The 13654-nt window shown below is 44.1% G+C and overlaps 4 protein-coding genes across 7 annotated transcripts; 2 read left to right on the forward strand and 2 right to left on the reverse strand.

The window, feature by feature from the left end:
• Positions 1-75: 75 nt before the first annotated feature.
• On the reverse strand, positions 76-1329 carry LOC115762200 (MIP18 family protein galla-1). The gene is made up of 4 exons (XM_030704324.1): positions 750-1329; positions 570-682; positions 365-515; positions 76-303 (listed from the first exon to the last, which is right to left on the reverse strand). Exons 1-4 carry the CDS (start codon positions 958-960, stop codon positions 206-208), a joined length of 573 nt encoding a protein of 190 aa, XP_030560184.1. The 5' UTR covers positions 961-1329; the 3' UTR covers positions 76-205.
• Positions 1330-2130: 801 nt separating this feature from the next.
• On the forward strand, positions 2131-5574 carry LOC115762508 (maternal protein exuperantia). Of its 2 annotated transcripts, none has more exons than XM_030704749.1 (5): positions 2131-2275; positions 2580-2748; positions 2862-3014; positions 3085-4255; positions 4561-5574. In XM_030704749.1, the coding sequence occupies exons 2-4, from the start codon at positions 2593-2595 to the stop codon at positions 4234-4236; spliced, it is 1461 nt and encodes a 486-aa protein (XP_030560609.1). In that variant the 5' UTR covers positions 2131-2275; positions 2580-2592; the 3' UTR covers positions 4237-4255; positions 4561-5574. The 2 variants fall into 2 exon arrangements, with proteins under 2 accessions (XP_030560609.1, XP_030560610.1); XM_030704750.1 differs by having other exon boundaries at positions 2131-2261.
• Positions 5575-5875: 301 nt separating this feature from the next.
• Positions 5876-10995, forward strand: LOC115762506 (protein fem-1 homolog B). 3 transcript variants are annotated; one of them, XM_030704747.1, is made up of 7 exons: positions 7730-7764; positions 7821-7920; positions 8660-8942; positions 9005-9747; positions 9828-10243; positions 10307-10533; positions 10598-10995. In XM_030704747.1, exons 1-7 carry the CDS (start codon positions 7745-7747, stop codon positions 10759-10761), a joined length of 1953 nt encoding a protein of 650 aa, XP_030560607.1. In that variant the 5' UTR covers positions 7730-7744; the 3' UTR covers positions 10762-10995. The 3 variants fall into 3 exon arrangements, with proteins under 3 accessions (XP_030560606.1, XP_030560607.1, XP_030560608.1); XM_030704746.1 differs by lacking the exons at positions 7730-7764; positions 7821-7920 and adding an exon at positions 5876-6288; XM_030704748.1 differs by lacking the exon at positions 7730-7764 and having other exon boundaries at positions 7795-7920.
• Positions 10996-11386: 391 nt separating this feature from the next.
• On the reverse strand, positions 11387-12296 carry LOC115762221. The gene is made up of 2 exons (XM_030704355.1): positions 11598-12296; positions 11387-11539 (listed from the first exon to the last, which is right to left on the reverse strand). Exons 1-2 carry the CDS (start codon positions 11947-11949, stop codon positions 11445-11447), a joined length of 447 nt encoding a protein of 148 aa, XP_030560215.1. The 5' UTR covers positions 11950-12296; the 3' UTR covers positions 11387-11444.
• Between the last annotated feature and the right edge of the window lie 1358 nt (positions 12297-13654).

A 13654-nucleotide genomic window follows, 5' to 3' on the forward strand; every position in this document is an offset into this window, starting at 1 on the left:
GAACAGGCCTCTGCCTCTACATACACTAACAATAGGGCACAGATTTAGTATACAATTCTCATGCCCATTTAACAAATCTTAAAAGTTTAATGTTAGACACATCATAGAGCATAGGCGACAAGCACTTGGTACGCTTAAAACTAAACTGACTTAAATCCTTATATATGTACACTACAGCGCCGGGCCGGGCAGCTGGGTTAGCTTATTATTCCTCATCCTTGATGCAATTCTCGACCAGTTCGCAAAGATTTGGATTTTCCATGGCAGCTGCAATGCGTTCCTTGTCATTAATTTGCTTGTTAACTGCAAGTGGGATTAATATTTGAAAAGGAATCTTTAGCTGATGCGCCAAAACAAAGCTCACTTTCTTCCTCAGTTTGATGGGCGCCCTTCTTGATATAAATGTCCAGCTTTATGTTGTGGGGCAGACCGCGTTCCACCTTGACGCGTATGCACAGGCCAATCAGCGTGGCCAGCGAGCAGTGCGGCACCGTGGGATTGAATTCAATGCGCACCTGAGTTGCACGAAATGTATTGTTATATATCTTTAAAGATTTCAGTTTACTTACCACCGAGACATTGGAGCGGGTTGGCGGCATTACGAATATACCATCCTCATAGATGACATTCAAATCTTCCAATGTGCACGGCTTTTCCGGATCGCGTATAGTGCGCAGCAGGTCTGTAAGCATTGAGCATATGATAATTACATAATTATTGTCATTTATCGCACTATTTAGCACACTCACCGTAAATGGTCTCCTGCAGATCTGTGGCATTGCGATAGCCCAGCTCGTGCAAAAGCGCATCCTCTCCGTAGGCTATCGTACCATTGTCCAATGACATTTGACTTGTTTTCCGCACTAGCTCTGAGGCGGCGGCTGTTGTTGTGTTGCTATTGTTGCTGCCACCAGCGACGCTGTCCGATTCAGAGAGTTTGCGCTTAATGTAAGACAACATTTTTAGCCTTTTGCTGTTTGCTCTAATAAATGTTATGCCTGTGTATGTGCGTGTGTGTGTGTGTGTCTGTGTGTGTGTGTGTGTGTCGGTGTCTGTTGTTTGGCACGTTTGATTGGGGCGCTCTTATCGCTTCACTGTTTTTATCTTTTGTCGAGCTGCGTTCCTCGTGTCTGTGCGCGTTTGTTGTTGTTCTTGTTGTTGATATGCTGCCTGGTTTGTAAGCCTGCGCCGTGCAACATAATATAACTATTGCAATTTGTTTGGTAATGCACTTTAATTGTACGTGCCGTTCAAATGCATTTGCATATCAATTAATCTTACAACGCAGCACAACGAACTTAATTTTTATAAACAGCTGATTTTTGTTTTGGTATCAGCAGGGCTGCATTAGCAGTGCACAAGTTTTATACACAATTACAAGGTAAGCCAATGCGCAGGTCTGTTATGCTCCCAACGTTTGCAAATATGTGACGTCAGACAGACACTGTCAACTGTTTTTACGCGCGCTGTTCGTTATTTTTAAAATATTTCTATTTGAGATGTTTGTGTTAGGCAATGTAAGCGCGCAAGTTTTTGTATGCAGCCCTGGCAGCAGTTAAGCTGTGACGTCAAAGCGCTCTGCGCAACAGCTATCACGCTCGCATTTGTAACTGCTTATTCGCAATTAACACTGAAAATGTGTTTACAAACGGCAAAACACATTCGTTTTTAGTTATATATTTTTTTTTTGTTCGCTTGCAAACCATATACAACTGTGGTACATTTGACAACACTGCATGCATCTTATCAGTGTTTGTGCTCTCCGCCGTTCATGCGTTTTGGGCTTAAAGAAGTTGTATATGTAATAGCTGCGCCGGCTTGTTTCACATTTCAATCAGTTGCAAATTAATAAACAGAATTAGTGGATTAAACAGTTATTAAGAGTATTATTCCGGAACAGTGTAAGTAGCACTTGCAAATAGAGCAGCCTGTTAATAATTATACATATACATACATGTATTGTTTATTTAGTGCACAATAATGCTGCACTGTGGGCAGTCATCAATATGTTGCACTATTTCGGCTGCAGCGCCCATTGTACTTAGCTAACAAAGTAATTTGCAGTAGGCTTTGATTATCAAAATTCGGCACATGCCTGACTCCACTTCCAGATCTATTCATTTCGTTTTTGTTAGTCTTACGAATTGTTTCTTATTTGTGAAAGCTCGTCGAACGGAAGCAAATCTCGCTTTTTTACCCTTTTGAAAAATAAAGGAAAAAGTTCGTAAAAAGCGAAAAAGCCCATCGAATTAAGCCCGAACGTAAGTGGAAGAAGGTAAGGCGATAAATAATTTCTATTATTGTGCATCACTGTGTGCGTGTGTGTGTGTTTGTGTGCGCGGGTGCAAAAGAAATTAAGAGAAGAAAAAAAACATGGCGTACACGAAAAACTGTCCTGGAAATATGCCGTTGCCAGAAAGTTTGCCTCTTTTGTGGTTTATTCGTCCCAGTCCTCAATTCGTTAGCGTTCTTCGTTCTGTGCGCATCGCGATTTTTTGCGTTAGCAAAGATTTATTAGATTTGATTTTTGCTTAGTTTCTTTTATTTTATAATTTGATATTTTTTGTTCTTGCGCGCAGATCATATACCAAAATGGTTGCCGTTAGCATTGATTCCGTCATTGACATTTCGGCCGCGGATCAGTCCACGGCCGCGTCGGGTGTGGCCATAAAAGACGAGCTGCCAAATGGCGACTATATTCTGGTTGCCGTTGACATAGATACAACTGGACGCCGTCTCATCGACGAGGTAGGTCACACGGGGTTAATGAACCTGAACAGTGCGAATCTAACCTCACAATCTTATGCGCACTTTCCAATGGCATCTGCCCCCGCCCCCCTACCTACCTCCATCCCTTGCAGATTGTCCAACTGGCCGCTTACACCCCGACCGATCATTTCGAGCAATACATTATGCCGTATATGAATCTAAATCCGGCTGCCCGTCAGCGTCATCAGGTTCGCGTTATTTCGATTGGATTTTTTCGTATGCTGAAGTCGATGCAGACCTACAAGGTTAGTTTTACGCGCTTCCAGGCATTTCCAGGTTAACTGCAATATGCGATATTCTTGAATAAACTTGCAGATCATCAAATCTAAATCAGAGGTCGCTGCGCTAAAAGACTTCCTTGACTGGCTGGATCAGTTAAAATCGAAGAATCCGAATACGGATGGCATTGTCCTACTTTACCATGAGGAGCGCAAATTTATACCCTATATGATTTTGCAATCTCTCGTCAAGTATGGCATGCTCGATAGATTCACCAAGACAGTCAAGTCTTTTGTAAATAGCTTCAATCTGGCCAAGTCCTCAATTGGCGACACCAAGCACTACAGCCTTCGTAATCTATCAAAGATACTGAGCAAGGCCAAGGAGGACAACGCCAGAGTCGATAATGATAATGAGGCAGATAGTAACAGTAGCAGCGCTGATAAGCATGTAAAGAATGGACTCCAAAAGGAGCGAGATGAGTTCGATGGCAGTGCCAGCGTCCGCGCCAAGCTGACCTTTAATGTGGCTCTGCAGCTGAGCAACTTGGACAGCACCGAGCCAGAGTCCTCGGAGGCCTTGAGCAATCTGTTTAATGCACTCAAGCCCTTCACCGAGGCCATTAGCGGTGATGTCAAAGAGCTGGACACACAGAATGTGCACCTGGAACGTCAAAATTCGTTCCGTCCCGTATTCTTGAACTATTTCAAGACCACGCTCTATCATCGCGTGCGTGCCGTCAAATTTCGCATTGTGCTGGCCGAGAATGGCTTCGATTTGACCACATTGAATGATATTTGGACCGAGAAACGTATCGAGGGACTGGATGCGGCCCTGCAGGGCATTGCCAGCCTGAAGGCCGAGGATAAAAACGAGCTGGTCGAGCTGCTCGACAGTTTCTTTGATCCAGCCAAGGTTACCATCAAGCCGATCATTAAACCCAGCACCATACGTCGTCGCAATAAACGCAATACGCCCGCCCACAAGCCGGGCGTCGGCAGCGGTTCCCGTTCCGCTAGCGATGAATTCGGCGCCGGCGGGGACAAGTCACAAAGTGTCTCTTCTGTGCCAGATTCTACCACAAAAACACCGTCGCCCATCAAAAACGGCGGCCGTCCACAGCGCAAACGCAATTCGCGTCCAAGCCTACACACTAAGGAGGTGAAGTCCGCCGAGTCGGCACTGAACAATACGGCTCCGGCTAGCATCTCCTTGCCCAACTACGTGCCCATTGCGGCCACCAACTAAGGGGGCGCGGCGCAACCAAGTAAATTCCCTTGCCATTTGTTATTCGCTTTTACTCTTAACGCTAACTAGCTAATGTAGCCAAAATGTATGTAGACCAGTATATATATATATATATATATATATATTTATACATGTAGCTTTGAGTAGCGCCTTTTGCAGCCAGGACGCCCACCTGAAAAAGCCAGTGAATATACATGAAAATGTAAGCAGCTAGTGTGGCGCTCTGGCTCTTAATGTTAATTAATTTTATTGTATTACTTATTGAATTTGATGTATAAAAGAATCGAAGCGGAGCTTTCTAATTGAACTTCCTTGCATTTGCAGCCACATTCAGAAAAATCTAAAATAGATGATAAAATCCACACAAAATTGTCACAAAGGAATCCAAAAAAAGAATGAAAAAAATACAACTGCGAACTGTTTTCCTTTTTGAAGAACGGCACAGATTAGAAACAAATTAGTCCAAATTCAAGTGTAAGCGTAAATTTCAAGTTGGTTTTTTTTTTGCAACATGCACACGTGACTATCTAGAGTATATGTGAAAGGACATGTTAGTGAATGGATCTGAATATGAATATGAATATAATATATATATATATATATACGCAAGAATATATGTATATATGAAATGTAATGCAAGTCATCTTGGTAAATGTACACACGAAATGCTATCGTTCCCGAAACGAAACGAAACGAATCGAATCGATATATATATACTGCGATTGGCTGCAAGAAATTGGGCAAATCACAAGATACGAAATGTACACGAAATATAATTATATATATTTACGGTGCAAGTAAACCCAAACTCTGGAAGTTCGTGCTTGGGCTACTGCTGAACACACACAATCCACACACACGGTAACTGCGCAATTTGGATGCACCTAATCTTCTGAAAAGATCCCGAGATCCGGACTCTATATATGGTGGAAAGGAGAGATCAACCATATATATATATAGATATATATATCACACACTGTATAATTGAATATGCTATCAAATATCGTTGCGTTCAGGCATAGTTTTCCAAAATATATGAATTACGGACACGATTGGAAAAATATGTACCCCAGAAACGCCTCGATTAAAACAACATTGGGTAAACCTAGGGAAAGAACACTGAAGATTATCATTTATATATATGTGTATATATATATAATATAATAGGTTACCCAATGTTAGAAATCTCGTATTGAAGCTTAAACATATACAAACACGAATGCTCAACATATTCTGCAGGAGAGAAGATAGCTAGCTAAAAATACACGACCACAATTTCAATCTATAATTCACACAACAACAAATGCTCAAAACTAATTTCGCATATGAATGCTTAAAGAGAGGAGAAACTATAGCTGATTACACACTCAAAATCATATATACATATATGTATTATTTCAAGCTGTATTTCACACAATTGTTTCATGTTTGCACATAAGTTTGACTTTCATTTTCAATCAAAATAATGAAATTATTAAGCACCACCAAAGCGTAACGTATTTTTATTTCAAATTCCTTAACATACACTAAAATTAACAGTGGACTAACAGTCGGCTGTCAATTAACATTAACATACGATGTATCGATAGTAGCTGAAAATATCGAACGACTCAAATGAACTGAATGAGTGGACAGCATTCACAGTAACATTTTCATTGCGAACAAGTGCTCGTGTAGGTAAACACAAAAAGTGTATTTCTCCTGTTGCGTGCGATCAAAAAATTCGGCAATATAAGCGGTTTACTCAGCTATTGCACGCTACGTCAGTTAGCGTCGCTGCTAAGCAACATGGAGGTCGACGGCGATGAGCAGGATGATGCGCACACATCGATCTACGACGATTCCCTGGATTTTGGCTATTTCAATATGGCACACGGCATGCTCGTCGAGATTGCCGAGGAGCTGCGCGAAAAGTTTCCCAATGAGCCGCGCATCAAATTCTCCCAAGTGAATACCATCTATTTGGCAGCGCGCAGCAGCCAGATGATGCGATTTGTCGAAGCTCTTAATACGATCAGCTCGGTCCAAATGCAAACGCATTTGGTTAATACGGTGAGTGTGCAGCAGCAGCAGCCCTCCCCTCCCCTTCCCTTCCCTTCCCTTTCCTTCGCCTTCCACTCAATGCATCCCTGTAGTAAATTAAAACTGTTAATTTGCGTAATGAGCGCTATTTGCTACTGCGTCATTAATGAAAATTACCACCTATATATGTACATATATACATACTATACATACATACCTATGGTTTTTATATGTACAATCGTATTTGTTGCTGCGTCTGCTCGGCGATCTCTGGCCTGTTCTTTTGGGCGCTTTCTTTGTTTATCGTCGCCACATCTGGGCGAACCAAAGAGAGCAGCACCCCCGTCCCTTGCCCATCTTCTACTCTGTCTCTCTCTCTCTCTCGCTCACTCTCTATTTGAGGCCCGTTAAAATATAGCCAATGTGTACATATGTACTTATAATTCGATTGCTTGAGCGCAGTAATTGTTAATTTGCAATTAATGTTCACAAATTTTGATACGCATATCAACTATATACATATGTACACACACACACATATATATATAGGTTTGTGTATGCGTGTAAACATGCCTTGTCATCTTCTATTAGAGATTGCGAACTCACTCGGCACCATCTTTAACTAATTATTCATATGTGGCTAGCTGCTCGCGCTCGTGCGCGTTCTCATTCTGGATCTGGCCGACACGAACTTGGCCCAGTGCCAGTTCCTGAAATGTGCGTTGCCCGTTTATGAAAAGCCTTCAGAAGCGTGGCGCACTACGGAAACTGAGCAAAATGTACGGAGACAAATACGCTTGAGGATCTCTTAATGAAATATGTAAACAGGGGGAGAGCTTGACGCTCCCTAGGTGGGCAGCAAGGTGAGCCCTGATCTGAGCTGGGCGGACAAGCTCCTGGCCCAGCTGCATCCTGCTCGCTAGATAGGTTTCCCACAACTTCAAATTGTTCCTATATTAGATGCTAGTGCGTCTTATTTCTCTTTTATGAAATCGAAGCTGTCTCCGGTGCAATTTGATAGGCAATAAGTTTATAGCTCTCACGTTCTTTGGAGTCTCTAACGGACTCCAACTTGAGTTTAAATGGAATTTCGAAGTGTTCAATGGAATGCGGGCGAACAGCTGCTGGCGAGAGCTGTAAACAAACCGAGAGAAAGCTGTTCCCTCTCTTACTCTCTCTTGCTCTCTCTCTCTCTGTTTGCGCTCTCCCTCTGTTTGCGCTCTCCCTGTGCATCAGCTGTGCTGTGGCTTGCTCTGCGCCGACGCACGTTCTACCCTCTGGCGTGTGTGTGTGTGTCCTTTTTGGTGAACAACCCCCAGAACATATGCAAACATGGGGTTGGGCGCAGGAATTCTGTTTGTCCGTCGGCGTCACGAAGTTTTATCGAATTTTTTCGTGACTGCCGTCAGGAGCAGAGCCAGCAGCTGCGTCCTTAGCACAGCCACAGCTCCACAGTTGAAAACCCAAAAAAAAAAAGAAGCAAGCTATGCACGCGGAGCTATATCGGTAACAAGTCTAAACCAGGAACTAAAACATAAACTAACTTTTAACTATTGGCACAGCACACGCAAGCGCTGGTACGAGTCCGCTTGGCCGGGAGCGAGCTTCTGGCGCGGCGCTGGCGACCAATTGCCGCTGACCAGCTATATAACCTATCCGGCGGTGAGTCTCGACAATGGCCCGGCTGGCAGTTTCTTGACCCAGTTGCTATTTTCGTAGAGCAACGAAAGACCAAAGCTGCAAAGCCAAAACGCAATTGCATCGCTTCTTATGGACTCGTCAGGCCCTGAAAAATGTCTCTCGTCGTGGACTTTATCCATGCGATGCCTGGATCTTGTCTGTGCATATCCATATGACAGCCAGGTGCATATATATGTATACACACATGTCCAAGGCACAAAGAGCGAGCGCGTTTTTGTAATATTTACATTTGCCGTGCCAAAAAGTCAGATGTGCATAGAACAACAAAGGAAAACTCGTTGCACCTTGTCTGACAATTTGCTCTGCACGTTTTCATCGCTGAAAGTGCGACAAAAACGCACTATTTTCGTACGTTCAGCCTTGACTGTGAAAGTTGTGAAAAAGATGCGCACGCATCTCATCATAACACGAAGCAAAACATGCATACACAGTGAACTAAGGCTATGATGGACAGCTGCTGCAGTCAAGCAAGGCAGGGCAGCTTATTTCTCGATTGAATAGAGAGAGTACCCGGGAATGCACAATTAGGCGATACCCTGCAGCCAGCAACAATTGCAGGCAGCTCCCCCAGATCCACTCCAGCCCAAGCCCTTCTAAAGCTAGTCTGAAGTGTAGCATATCTATTCCTATTTCTCGAGCGCCCACTGAAAATGCCTTCAAAAATCTGCTCTCATTCATTTATACACTATACTCTCCGCAGAACTTTGATCAGCCCGATGGCCAATCGCTGACGCCTCTCACCATGGCCGCCATGTCGGGCAACGTGACGTTCGTGAAGACGCTGCTCTCGCACTACGACGTGGACTTGGAGCGGGAGTGCAATGTCATATTTGACGGATTGGTGGTATATGGAGCCACAGCTCTGTGGGTTGCCGCGGGCATGGGTCATCTGCAGATCGTCAAGATGCTGGTGCAGGCAGGCGCCTCCATCAATCACAATACCAAGGCGCAGTCGTCGCCGCTGCGTGCCGCCTGCTATGAGGGTAAGTGGTGTCTGTTGCCTGTGGAAATGTGCATCCAATTGTAATATCTGCTGCTCTTGCAGGTCGCCTGGATATTGTGGAGTTTTTGCTAGAGCATGGCGCCGATGTGAATGCAACCAATTTGTTTAACAACAATACGCTCATGATTGCCGCCTACAAGGGCCACCATCTGGTCGTGAACACGCTGCTGCAGAACGGTTCGCGGCCAAACGATCAGGCGCTGTGCGGTGCAACGGCGCTGCACTATGCCGCCGAGAGCGGTCATCTGGATGTGGTTATAGCGCTGCTCGATCATGGCGCAACACTGCAAAAGAACGAGGCGGGCATTACGCCAGCACTGCAGGCGGCCGAACGGCTGCACGAGGATGTTGTCGAGGCTTTCATTCAGCGTCCGGATCTGATGAGCAAGGAGGAGCAAATCACAGCACTGGAGCTGCTGGGCGCCACGTATGCCAACGACAAGACCAAATACGATGTGAATCGCGCCTACAGCTACCTGATGCGCGCCATGCAGCTGCGCTACAGCGATCCGCGGCATGTGGTGCGCAAAAAGGTGCAACAGCCGGTGCCCGCCTACGACAGCTGGTTCGAGACTGAAAATCTGCCCGAACTGAATGCCATCAAGCTGAATCATCACTCCATACACATGGAATCGCTGGCCATACGCGAGCGCATACTGGGCAAAAACAATCCGGAGCTGCCGCAAGCCATTGTCTATCGCGGCGCCGTAATGGCCGACCAGGGCCGCTTCGAGCAGTGCCAGGTGCTGTGGAACTATGCCATCGATCTGCGTATGCGCAACAATGTGAGTAGACGAACCAAAGGCCAGAGCCTTGCCCATTTGAATAACTTCAACGCTTTAATCAATTGAATCCATTTTTGCAGGTTAGCGTGGATCGTGATTTGCTGCGTTTTGCGCAGCTCTTTGCGCAAATACTGCGCGTCGAGAATCATCGCCTGACATTGGACAATGTGCTGCCCGTGCTGATCAAGTGCCAGCAGGAGATAGATAACAACAAGCTGAAAATGCTGAACGATAAGCCCAACACGTGCGTCAGTCTGTTGCAGGATCAGAACAATCAGAATTGCATCACAGCGTTGTATTTAATTAAAATAGTCACACAGCTGGCCCGACGCAAGAAGGATCAGGACATCAATGAGGAGCAGATACAGCAGCTATTTCTAGTTGTGCGCAAATTCATACAGCACGACACGCGCCTCCAGGATGGCCAAACGCTGCTGCATCTCGCCGTGAACGGTGTCACGCCCGTCGATGAGTTCTATACCAACGAAATGTGCAAGTGCGTACAAGTTTGGATAGCTTAGAGCTTGTGTCTAATCTGTTTTTTTATATATTTTGTTAGATTTCCCTGCTATGCAACCGCCCTGGTCTTGGTGCACTGTGGCGCCTCGGTTGTGGCTGTGGACGCCGCAAGGAACACGCCACTTCACATACTGGTGACCAAGATAAACAGCTCACAGGATCGCCAAGGCGAGATGGCGCGCATTTTACAGCTATTTGTGGAGGCGGGCGCGCACTTGGATGCGGTGAATGCGGCGGGTCAAACGGCAGCTGCGGCCTGCAAGCAGGGTAAACTCGCATTTAATATATTTATATAGTATATGCAATAATAAGTGTTTGTATTTGGTTGCAGCTAACTTGGCCAATCTGCTGCATGGACATCAGAATGCGCACACGAGCCTCAAGTGCCTGGCGGCACGCTCCATCGCCACCAACAGGCTGAACTTTAGAGGCCTGATACCCACCCAGCTGGAGGCGTTCATACAAATGCACAGCGTGCACAAGGTGCTCGCATAAAAGAACGCAACACATGTAGCCAAAAAAGGAATTGGGCCAAAAACAAAAAACAAAAACAGAAACTCAACTCAAGTCATTAGAACTCTGTGTATATTTTGAGCCAAGACACAATTCTTTATGCATACTATGTAAATGTGTATCGAATTTAGTGACTTAATTTAGCCAAATGCCAACAATATCTATCTATATATATATATATATGTATTTTAACACACAGACGCACACACACTCACACATGTATACATACATGTATATATGTTTATGCATATTTAGTTTAGTTTGTTTTTATGTTTTTTTCTCGGTTTATTTTGTACGACACACTTTCATCATATTATTTATTTACAACTTAACACACACTCACACAAACACACACACACACACACTTTGACTGATTGTTTGTTTGTAATCATATGTAAAATCATTTTGTACATTTTCTATATGTGTATAATTAATGTTATTGCTAATGCGATGGCGGCAATTGTAGAATCAATTGAATTGATTTTGTTGTCATGGCCCCTCAACAAATAAATATATGAAATACGCATTAATTTGTAATTTGTAGTAACTGAATGTATATAGATACAAACATATATATATATATTTAAATATGAGAAATCACAGCTGACAAAAACTACATATGTACAGAGTTAGCCTAATTTAGATAGCCTAGTTTTAGCTCAAGCTCAAATGCTTAAATCGCTAATCTTATGATTATTGTGGCGCACCTGCGGATAGACCTGCGGCTGGCGCATTACCTCCTCATAGGATGGCGGCGGCGCTGCAGTAGGTAAATTATAATTTAATTACATTTAATTAGAACTTATTTACACACTCACCATTAATCACATAATCCTCGTCGTGCAGGTAGGCGGGATTAATGACCGCATCCGTGGGATATGTGCGCTCAATGGCGCGCTCCTCGAGCGTGGATCGATGAGAGTAGCGCTGCAAATTGTCCGACTGCCGATGAAAATTGTTCATATAGTGATCCTCCTGCTCGATATCCTCGCTCTGCAGCTGGATCACATGCACCGAGGGACGACGCTCGACGTTCGTCTCCGCAATGGCATCCGTATAGTTCTCGCCGAAGCGAAATGGCGCCGACAGCGACTTTTTGCACTTGAGAAACAACACGATCAATATCCAGCCCAGTATGAGCACCAAATAGACAAAGCCCAGCATGCTCATGTGTAGGCCGTTGTAAGGAGGCCGCGCAGAAGGCGCAGACGCCCAGCTCTCCCAGCTGCCAATCAATGCGGCACCGGACCCGACCACCGACTGTGCGTGTGTGGGCCAATTTTTGATTTGCAAACACGCACAAGGCTCTCCAATGAGTGTGTCCTCCGAAAATCGATAAAGGCTAGCGTGTCGTCCTGCCCGTGCTCAGCGTGGTCGTCGTTCTGGCCGTGCTCATTGTTGTCGCCAAACTGACAGCGCGCGCAACCAGCGCGAGGACGCCTGGCCGTTAGGCAAATGAGGGCCAGCGCGTCGCCATATCAGCGATGACCACAACACAAATAGACTGCAGCAAAAACAAGAAGGTAAGCGTGATAATGTTGGGACTGACCGACTAGAGCACACCCTGTAAACAGCTTCGTGTTGTTCCCTAACTTCCAAATAATTATGTATGCACAAATTATAATTTGTCTCGAAATGTGTAACGCATAGAAGGAGACCTCACGATCCCATTAAGTATATATATATATATATTCTTGATCGGTATCAACAGCCGAGTCGATATAGTCTGTCTGCGAACTAGTCTCAGTTTTCGTCATAAAATTTTACATATATCAGACCACTATATCATATAGCTGCCATTGAAACAATCGGTCAAAAAGTAGGTTCTTGTATGAACAACTTATTTGTTTATCAAGATATCTTGACTCAACTCGAGATTTATAAGTTTTACTATGCTCTCTACATGTATGCAAAATCTTTTTTACATCGAATCACTATACAATATAGCTGCCATAGGAGCGTTCGGTCGCAAATTAGTTTCTTGTATGAAAAACTTGTTGTTTATCGAAATATCTTAACCATACTCGGCATTAACTATTTCCTTGTGCTTCTTAGATACGAGCAAAGCATTGTGAGCATTATGAAAAGATTCGGTTATTAAAACTTCGGCGTGCCGAACCCTTCTTTCTTGTTATAAATCTTGTGATTTCATATAATATTTTATACTTCTATAAATTCATTTTAATGTCAAAATTGTAAAGAGTGTGCGCAGAGAATCGGCATACCGATTATGTCTATAATTTTTCTATTCTCTGAGCTATGCTCCAGGAATCTATATTGTTAATCGACATTTATTGGGGGAGTTTTTATCTATAACTTGAAATAAACTTGATCTGAGTAAGGCATGGCAAACGCACGCACATAGCTATGTACCGCACTTTCAATGAGTACAGGGTATAACAATGTTTGAGCAGCGCTGAGCCAACTTTGATTTCTTGGCGAGCGACAGCCAATAAACAGTGCCAACTAGACTGAAACGCTCCTCCTTGAATCCCGATTATCATGTTTGCTTTCTTACGCTAATTTTCCGGCGTGTACCCAAATCCTTTGGGAGCTCCGGCTATGAACTCATTGCATGTCTAATTGTTTAATTCAGCTGAAAGCTGGGCGTGCTGTGACGTCATATGCATGTTAATATCCCACTTAACATTATGCGTTCACATACTATATTTGTATATAAATAGTACAATACCAAATGGCTGACCTTATGAATGTTTCGATTTTTTGTTTTTATACCCTGGACCCATTAAAAATGGGTATAATGTCCATCTGTGTCCGTCCGTCTGTGCGTCTGTCCGTATCTCATGGATCTCAGAACCTATAAGAGCTAGAGACTTGAAATGAATAACGTATGTGCTCCTAGTGCCTGCGCAGA

This window comes from Drosophila novamexicana, unplaced genomic scaffold (assembly GCF_003285875.2).
Source record: "Drosophila novamexicana strain 15010-1031.04,08,12 unplaced genomic scaffold, DnovRS2.1 tig00000564-arrow-pilon, whole genome shotgun sequence".
Classification (NCBI taxonomy): Eukaryota; Metazoa; Arthropoda; class Insecta; order Diptera; family Drosophilidae; genus Drosophila; species Drosophila novamexicana.